At 25.5% G+C, this 9,927-nt stretch overlaps 1 protein-coding gene and 1 further gene across 2 annotated transcripts; both read right to left on the reverse strand.

Moving 5' to 3' along the window:
• Positions 1 to 1,346: 1,346 nt before the first annotated feature.
• On the reverse strand, positions 1,347 to 6,154 carry Bm9066 (Uncharacterized protein; the record flags this gene model as incomplete). The annotated part of the gene is made up of 4 exons (XM_043082431.1): positions 1,347 to 1,416; positions 1,572 to 1,769; positions 2,175 to 2,241; positions 6,094 to 6,154. 4 exons carry the CDS (start codon positions 6,152 to 6,154, stop codon positions 1,347 to 1,349), a joined length of 396 nt encoding a protein of 131 aa, XP_042938365.1.
• Positions 6,155 to 6,664: 510 nt separating this feature from the next.
• On the reverse strand, positions 6,665 to 6,894 carry Bm15550. Its single transcript, XR_006227939.1, has one exon. The product of XR_006227939.1 is annotated as a pre-microRNA Bm15550 (primary transcript).
• Positions 6,895 to 9,927: the final 3,033 nt, after the last annotated feature.

A 9,927-nucleotide genomic window follows, 5' to 3' on the forward strand; every position in this document is an offset into this window, starting at 1 on the left:
AATGAATTATTTTACTAAAAAACGAAAAAAAAAAAAATTCAAATAAATGTCAAAATAGTATCTAATTAATAAATTAATTATAATTTGATTTCTTTCTTTTGTGAATTAATATCATTTTAATATTCGATAGAAATTGTCTTAAAATTTAACGACAATTTTCTTCTCTCTTTTTTTTTTTTACAATGAAATTTTAAAACATGATCAGTTCTAATTTTCTTAATTTTATTTATGCTAAATTTTCACATTCGAGAATTAATTTTTATTAAACAACAAAAAATAAATTTTATCTTTTTTATAGGTGAAAAAATAAAAAGGAAATGTCGATTTTATGTTTTTTGAAATAAAAAAAAAAAAAAAAAAGCTTAAAATGAAATAACTAAGATCGAGAATTGTTGGTTTTTTTTCCAATATTTAGTGAAAAACCTCTTAAAACATACATTAAATTGTCGTCATTTTGTCATTTTGTCATTTCAACTCTGATTCAATTCAAATTTTATTTATTTATTTTTTTTTTTTTTTTGCAAATGAAAGAAAAAGCATAGTTTGATGAATAGTTTGAACTGAAATAAATTCGAGAAATCAAGAAATACAAACTTTTATTAAACATTCGAGAAAAATTTATTAATTGATATGCTATTTTCAATTTAATATTTTCAATATTTGAATTTATAATTAATCACAATTGTAGACAAAAATGATTATAGTAAATTAATATGCATGCTAAGAGGAATGTTTGTTGTTCAAAATTTTGATAATAATCGATAATCTATTCTAAACCATTCATATTTTCCGGAAATCCCTCCTTGCGGCATTTTTTTCAACTAATTTCAGGTATACCTGAATCAATCAATCCGGCAACGTATTGTTATTTACTATTCCTTTTAGTCTCCGCTATCAATTATTTATTATTGTCATTGAACACATTGACACTTTACATGGTACTCAGTAATTAGCAGTCAATACAGGTTTGTAAACAACTTTTGTTAGCAATGACTCATTCACCCATTGTTTGTTTGTTTATTTTTCTTTTCTTTTCTTTGCTGTTCGGAAAATTTATTCAACTTTTGATGAATGATTAATAAATTTTTGAAAGTTGAAACCAATTCAAACACTAATTGTTTTAAAAATGGTTTTTAGCTTCTAATCAAAAAACTTTTGGTAAATATTATTATCGTTCAATGCATTTCTAAAACATTTGACAATGTAACTAAAATAAACTGTAATCATTAATTTTTTTTTTTTAAAAAAAACAAAAGAAAAGATAATTTTAAAACGATTCCTCATGTAATACACTTCACTTCTTCATTTATTTTTCTCGTCCTGAATTATTTCAATCAATCAATCAATCAATAAATGTAATCATCTGAATCACGCAGTACCGAACGTTTTTTATAAAACGGCGAACCTTCGACAAATCTGAAACTAATTAGAATTAGCATAATTATTAGCTTGAAAATTAGTAAAATACATTACGTCTGCTAAAATTTAAAGTAATTTCACTGATTACTGTATAAAGTAAACCTGAAAATTGCTATATTTTAAATTCAAATGAAAAATACAGAAAAGTATACTTGACGTTTCCAGCATTTGACGGACTCCAATACGTGTAGAAGGGATGTCCACCGCCACGTTTCAATTGTTGATAGTAGTAGTACGGTGAGAAGGTTTGGTGTCGTTTATTGCTCGGGAAAAAAAGATTTTCAAAATTGTTTCCTCTCATTGAACCAAATGCTCGAGCGCCAGCTCGTTTTCTCGTCCAAAATAATTGCCTAAAAAAAAATTTTCCGCTAAAAAATTTTATGCCACAAAATGCTTTAACAAAAATTCCATTTTTTATTTCCTTTTGCTCGAAATGATATATCTTTTTTGTTTTGTTATCCAAAAAAAAAAAACTTTTTGCAATTTTAGTACAATTAAAAATTATAATTCAATAATTAAAATAATTTCTATTTATTATGTAATAATTAATTTGCACTGCTATTATTAGTAAAAGTAACAGTATAATAATAATTATTTAAATTTATTATTTTATACAAATGCAAATAGTTATGCCTCTTGTTGCTTATTACTATTGTTCGACAAACTTTTAGCTGATAATTAATTAATTAAATTAATTAATAAATAAATTGTTGGAATGTTTGCTTAGAATTTTTATTAATGATCATATAATATACCGTTCAAGATCTTCTGCTTCCGGATTATTTAATATCGGCGTACGTTCCTTGTCATCATCATTAATATCTAAAATTTGGAATTTAAGGAAGGAAATAGGTGTTGTTCAAATTTGTTCTGTTCTTTTTTCTTTCCAGATTTATAAATCCGGAAAGAAAAAAATAAAAGTAAAAAACCTTTTTAGCATGAAATTTCTTTTCCTTTTATGTTTTAAATCTGGAAAATATATTGAATCACAGTAGCTGCTTGAATTCGAGTAATTTTTGAGAATTGTGAATGAATTTGAAATTATTCACAAAGCAAATTAAATTTGCACTTTGCCCGCCCATTAAATAAAATTCATAAATTCAATGGAATCAAATTTTCATAAAATTAAACGTAAAATTTGAAATGAGCAGGTTTATCCGCAATTTTTGACTTCAAAATTCGGTGCAAAAAAATATAAATGCATGAGAGAAAGAATTTTATTGAAATAATTGATTTTAAAATTGCTTATGAACTTTTTTTTTACCTACCAATAAGGATAGCTTCATTATTCTTACTGAACAAAATTATAGTGATGTCTGGAGAAGGGATGTTTGGTTTAGTTTTATCGAAGTATACTTTACTTCCAATTCAATTTTACTTAGTTCATTTAGATTACTTTTTAAATTTGGTGTTTAAATTTCGCTCAATTTCTTCGTCATATCTCTTCCTTTTATTTTTTCTAATCTTTTTTTTTTCCCAAAGCACAGTTTCCGCATTATTTTGGCTCAGACAATTTCCTCTTTTTGTAGAAAATTTCTTTTTTTTTTTTATAGCTGAAAAAACGTTGTGTACTGATTATTTTATGAATAAGAATAATACAATTTCAATTAATTCCATCAGTCTAACGAACAATGTCCAATATAGAATTCAAAGAATTTTTCAAAACAAAAGAATGAACTTGGCTCAATTTACCTGTAGCCTTGGCTCAATTCACCTGTGACCTTTGTCAATTTTTATCGATGTCTCATTGAAGTGCTATTCCTGTTGCTACAATTCAAAAGCTAACAAATATTGCTATCATATATCAAATATTTGCAGCAAATTTCAAATTTATTTCGCATTAAAATTGCATTCACCAAATTTTCTTAATTTTATAAACTAAAATAATTAATTTAAGTGGACAATTTTAAGTAAAAGAATAAATTCTATTTGTCACTTCTATTTATTCCTTGCTTCACTTTAGTAAAATATTTTCATAATTGGTCATTGCCCTGTATAAATTTATTAAATAATAACATTTAGTGAGCCATTAAATGGTGTGATTTGTGTCAAATAATCGAGATGTTATCAATATTATTAAGCATTGTTAACAGATAAGATGATGATTAAAAAAATGATATTGATGATGGTAATAGTGATGAATAATCATTATTTCGCTATGCGAATTATCATCATTATTTAGTTGTTAAATAATTAATAACATTTAGTGAGCACTAAATGGTGTGATTTGTGAACGATAATTTTATCACAAATATCTTCAATTAGTTGCTGAATGCATACCGATAGTATTATAAATTATCATCATCATCATCATCAATAATAGCCATCTTTTCTATTTTTCTACTACCACTGATAATGCAATTGTCATTGTCATCATCATCATTATTCAACATTATTATCAGCTCATCATCATCACTGTCATCATTCAGCACCATCATTATCATCATCATTGATCATCACCATCATTATCATCATCATCACCATCACTATCGTCATTCATTATCATCACTATCATCATTCAGCATCATCATCATCACTGTCACCATTCAGCACCATCATCACCGTCACTATCATCATTCAGCATCATCATCATTATCGTCATTCATTATCATCACTATCAGCATTCAGCATCGTCATCATCACTATCATCATTCAGCATCATCATCACTATCGTCATTCAGCATCATCATCATCACTATCATCATTCAGCATCATCATCACTATCGTCATTCATCATCATCACTATCACCATTCACCATCATTACTATCGTCATTCACCATCATCACTATCGTCATTCATCATCATTACTATCGTCATTCACCATCATCACTATCGTCATTCATCATCATCACTATCGTCATTCACCATCATCACTATCGTCATTCATAATCATCATTATCATCATTCAGCATCATCAATTGAAGCAAAAAGCCATTCGACAAACTTTATGCGAAGCAAAGTTCTTCTGAATAACAATTTCCGAAAAAAAATTCTCTCAAGGGATTTGTTTTAAATTATGGAAAAAAAGATAAAAAAAAAGGGGAAAAGAAACAACAAAAAATATTGGACGAAGTTTTTATGTGCTCTCAATGTCTCACATTCAGTTATATGACAAAATCATTTCAAAACCATCCAATGAAACTTTTTTTTAACAATACAATATACTACAGATAAATATACTAATTTCTAAAACGATTAATTATTTCAATCATAAGTATATATTATGCAATGTAATAAAAATTTGGTAATTTATCAGCAAATTTTTGCAAACTTAATTATTTTATAAAATTAAATTAAGTGGCAAAATGATCGATAATTTCGTATTTTATGTACCAATTTAATGCATAAAACCTATATAAATAAAATATAATTGTTGTGAATAAGACGAAAATGAAGGAAAAGGAATAACGACTAGTAAATGGTTTGAAATTTTCAATATTCATTCAATATGCTTAAGAAATATAAAACTTTAAAAAATTGCTTTTCAAAATTTTTCATTTTTAGCTGACAAAATAAATTCCAAAGTTAGGAAAAAACCAAAAAACAAAAAAAAAAAAAAAAAAAAAACAAAACAAAAAATGTCAGAAAATGATGTCTTTCTTCTGAGGCAGAAATATCACAATTTAAATTTTCTAACTAAATTTTCTCGTTGCTTTTCCCATTTCGACTTTAATGGCTAATTGTTGAAAGTTTACAAACAAACAGCTAACAGCAATGATTTAGTAAAATAACATTTCAAGCAATCATTTTTTTTTTTTTTTTCATTCTCAGTAAACTTGTCGTTTGCTCAGTACATTCGTAAATATATCATAAACCTCCATTCACATAACCATTCCAGTAAATTTTACTTATATGAAAATAAAAAATTAAAAATGATAAGATTTTCTGAATAAAAAAAATTTCCAAAAATTTAGTTTCCGGAAACAAAGCTAAAGAAACAACAATCGATATATTAAACTGAGACGAAAACAAAAAAAAAAAAAAAATGAAAAATGAAAAAGAAGGATTTTAAAAAGTAGGTGCAATATTAGATACAATATGTTTTAAAAATTTTTCATATGCTAAGAAGCTTTTAAATTGAGAAAGTTAAAGGAACAGATTAAATTAAAAAATTATAAAAGTAAAATGAAAGATGTTAGTGTGGAGGAAAAAAATTAACCAAAAAAATATTGACAAATAGAAAGAAAAAAAAAATAAAAAATACAAATCTTTAATCCAAAATAAAAAGCTATGAAATTTTTGCAGTAATTAAAATGTCTTAAATACATTTAATGTCAAAATTTCACAAAATATTTCCAGTTTATGCAATTTTATAATATTTCAACAAATTCTCAACAATTTGTAGTATTTGAGGAATAGAATTTGAACCCTGCAAATTTAAATAATTTAATTTTGAATACTTTAGGAACCACTTTGAGATATATATTTCAGATTCATTAGTTTAAAAATGAATGAAAATTTTGCTATAAATCCAGTGGCATACTGTTCTGTTGTAGTATTGGAAGGTAATAATAAAAAGTGGAAAAAAATATTTAATAATTCTTTGCTTCCATATTTAATTTCATTTATTTGTTGGTTTTGCATTCTTTTCGGTAAAGAAATATTAAAATTTTATAAATTGAAAAAAAAAAAAAAATATTTTCACAACACAAACAATCATTTTTGCCATTTACCGTGTGCGTAGGTAAGTAAATAAAAGATTGCACAATGAAGGAATAATTTCATCGTTAACATTTAGTCTTTGCAATTGTTTGCCTGCAAATTAATTATTTATTAATAGATGAATAATTGTATGAGAAATAAGACATTATGATGACTAAAAAGAAAGGAAAGAAGAAAGAAGAGGAATCTAAGGAGAGAGGAGGAGGAATTTAAGGAGGGAGAAGAGGAATCTGAGGAGGGAGAAGGAGGAATCTGAGGATGGAGAAGGAGAAGGAAGAGGAATCTAAGAAGGGAGAAGGAGGAATCTAAGGAGGGAGAAGAGGAATCTGAGGATGGAGAAGGAAGAGGAATCTAAGGAGGGAGAAAAGGAATCTGAGAAGGGAGAAGGAGAAGGAAGAGGAATCTAAGCAGGAGGAAGAGGAATCTAAGAAGGGAGAAGGAGGAATCTAAGGAGGGAGAAGAGGAATCTAAGGAGGGGGAAGAGGAATCTGAGGATGGAGAAGGAAGAGGAATCTAAGGAGGGAGAAGAGGAATCTGAGAAGGGAGAAGGAGAAGGAAGAGGAATCTAAGCAGCAGGAAGAGGAATCTAAGAAGGGGGAAGGAGGAATCTGAAGAGGAGGAAGAGGAACGGTAGGGAAAAGATGAAATTTTCAAAAAAATAAAATAAACCGCATGTTTTCTCCAAAGAAGTCATCATTTCTAGCAAAGAAATGATGCATTTTGGTTAAGGCCCATGCAAATTTCCTCATCCTTTCATTTCATTTCCTCTCTCCTCCTCTTCCTCTCTTCTCCTCTTCCTCCCTCTCTTTTTTTTTTTTCCTCCTCCTTCTTTCATCCTTTTGTTTAGTCGATGATGTTAAATCAAAACAAAAATTTATTTCAAATTTTATCCCAAATGATTTCATCTTCTTCTCTTCTATCTTCTTTTCGGCTTTCTTTAAAAACTGTGTTCATTTAATTCAGTTATACTGTTTATTTATTTATTTATTTGTTTTTTCACCAATAATAATAATTATTATTACTGCTTTTTCATTTTTTTTTTTTTTTTTTTAATCATTGCACAAATTTTGTATTATGCATTTTATTGAAAAAAATTCGTCATTTTTTGTTTTTTTTTTTTTTTTTTGTTTTTCATCATCATATTCATTTTAAAATATTTATTTATACCATTTTATAATCCATCACTTTTTTATACTATTTCAAATTTTCACTTTATCTAAAATAAAATGAAAATTTTCCAATGATATTTGCAATATTTCATTTCATCCAAAATTTATCATTTGACGCAATTTTCAGCTTGTCTAAGCTTTTTTTTTTTTTTTATCTATGCTAGCATCAATAAATAGTTTGGTCGATAATCACATTTCACATTTCAGTTCAACAAAACTTTATTCAAGAATAACTTTTATTGAAAATAGTAAAAATTAGAAAGAGAGAGAGAGAGAGAGAGAAAAAAAGGACAGCAAAAAGATGCAATTAGAAATAAAGGAGAAAGAAAAAGAAATAACAAAATTTTAACAGTCAATATGAATTTTAATAAATTAAATTCTTCAACTATTTTTTTTTTTTTCACTTTGTCATAAACAATTTTTTGTTTAATCGAATTTCAGTGCTACAGCAAGAAGGATCGAACTATCGATCGATTTCATTGTACTTCCAAATTAGTAAACAAAATTATTTTATTGTCAAAAAATCGATGCGAGCAAATTTATGCAAAGCAATGTAAATCGTTTAATAAAATATTTCAAAACAAATGAAAGACAAATGCATTTCCGTTTTGTACTAAATTAGAGTTATTGTAAAATTTATATTTAGTAATTCTCTAATTACAGTTTTATTTCTATCTTATAAAATTTATATTTAGTAATTCTCTAATTACAGTTTTATTTCTATCTTACAAAATTTATATTTAGTAATTCTCTAATTACAGTTTTATTTCTATCTTACAAAATTTATATTTAGTAATTCTCTAATTACAGTTTTATTTCTATCTTATAAAATTTATATTTAGTAATTCTCTAATTACAGTTTTATTTCTATCTTATAAAATTTATATTTAGTAATTCTCTAATTACAGTTTTATTTCTATCTTATAAAATTTATATTTAGTAATTCTCTAATTACAGTTTTATTTCTATCTTTTGAATTTGTGAATAAAAAATTTATTTTATCATAGTTAGATAACGATTTAAAAACTTGTCTTAATTTGTTAAAAAATGAAAAAAATTTTATTGCTAATTAAATAAATTAAATTTTCATATTCAGAATTTTGCTAATTTTAAACAAAAAAAAGGAAAAAGTTAAGCAGAAAAATTCAAGCCTACTTTAATTTACAATCAAAAAATTCAATGATAAAATAATATCATAATTACTGATTATTGGATAACATTCCGATTGCAATATTCAATTAATTTGCAAAAATATTTAGAACCTTTTTTTTTCAATATACTATAAAATATCTTTTTGTTTATTACATAATTTATATTAAACATTTTCATTTTAACATTATTCACACAAAATTTATTTTTATCACATTTAATTTTTTCTTTTTTTGTTTTCTCCTTTTTATATTTTAATTTTATCTTTCTCATTATATATTTGACATCTAAAAATTACTAGCACATTTACAATTGGTCTTTTTTCTCTCTTCTTTTTAATCCATCTTATCTTCCCATCATTTTATTTGTCTATTCAAATTTAAAGAGAAAAAAAAAATAAAAAATAATAATAAATAAAGAAAATTCACATAATTCACAGCTACAGCATTCATTTATTCTAACGTTATTTGAAATTTGATGATGAATTTGCTAAATAACATTCAATCTTTCTTTCCCTTTTTTTTTTTTTTCTCTCTCTCTCTCTCTCTCTCTCTCTTTACCATTTCCTTCTTTTCTGCTATTTTTTTGCTTTATCTAAGAATATTTACCTAACAAAAATTACAATTAACTATTTGGAAAATCCTAGAAAATGATGATTGAACAGAGATTTGCCCTGTGACCATAAAAAAAAAAGGGTCATGACCTTTTTTGTTTATAGTTATATCGAAATATTGTCACATATCGAAATGTTGTCACATAGCTAACTGATTTTAACACGGAAAATAATAAACGACAGAAAGTTGAAGTAAAATATTTTTGTACCTATAAATGGTATTAACTTTTTTAATCTTAGTGAACAAAATTATCAGTTAAAATGTTAAAAAAGAAATGATTTTTCAATCAACAATTTATTCTTCCAACTGCCAACTGTCAAACAGATAGTAAAATTTCTCTTTCCTTAATCAAAGAAAGTTACTGTTAAATTTCATGTAAACTGATTGGAAGGAATAGAACTGATTCCCTACCAATAATATCAAATTCTTCAACAATTCATACAATTATCCAAACTTCCTGTCACTTTATTAACAGCACTTAAAGTAAATTATTATTATCATTATCAATATTAATCATTAGTTATTATTATCACTGTTATTGTTATTACTATTGTTAATTATTACTATAATCAATCATCATCAAATTTAGCGAGAATGATAACTTTTAATTTTTACTGCTAATAATTCTTTTAAAAAATACTAATTACTTCTGTGATGATCGAATTGAAGATAAATATTCTAGGCTAGGCTTATTTAAAGCAATGGAAATATATCTGCTCCACATCGAATAAATTATGATGGAATCGTCATTTGCTGATAAGGAATAAAAAAAAAAAAGATGATTAAAAATAAGCTGCAAATTACAAATTACTCATAGCAGCTAATGATTAGCTTAATATTGAATTGTTCTGAAAATTATGTATAAATATACAATTCCCATAGATCAGCGATCATTTCTGAACTGTGGAATGCT

This window comes from Brugia malayi (assembly GCF_000002995.4).
Source record: "Brugia malayi strain FR3 genome assembly, contig: Bm_v4_Chr4_scaffold_001, whole genome shotgun sequence".
In the NCBI taxonomy this organism is placed as follows: Eukaryota; Metazoa; Nematoda; class Chromadorea; order Rhabditida; family Onchocercidae; genus Brugia; species Brugia malayi.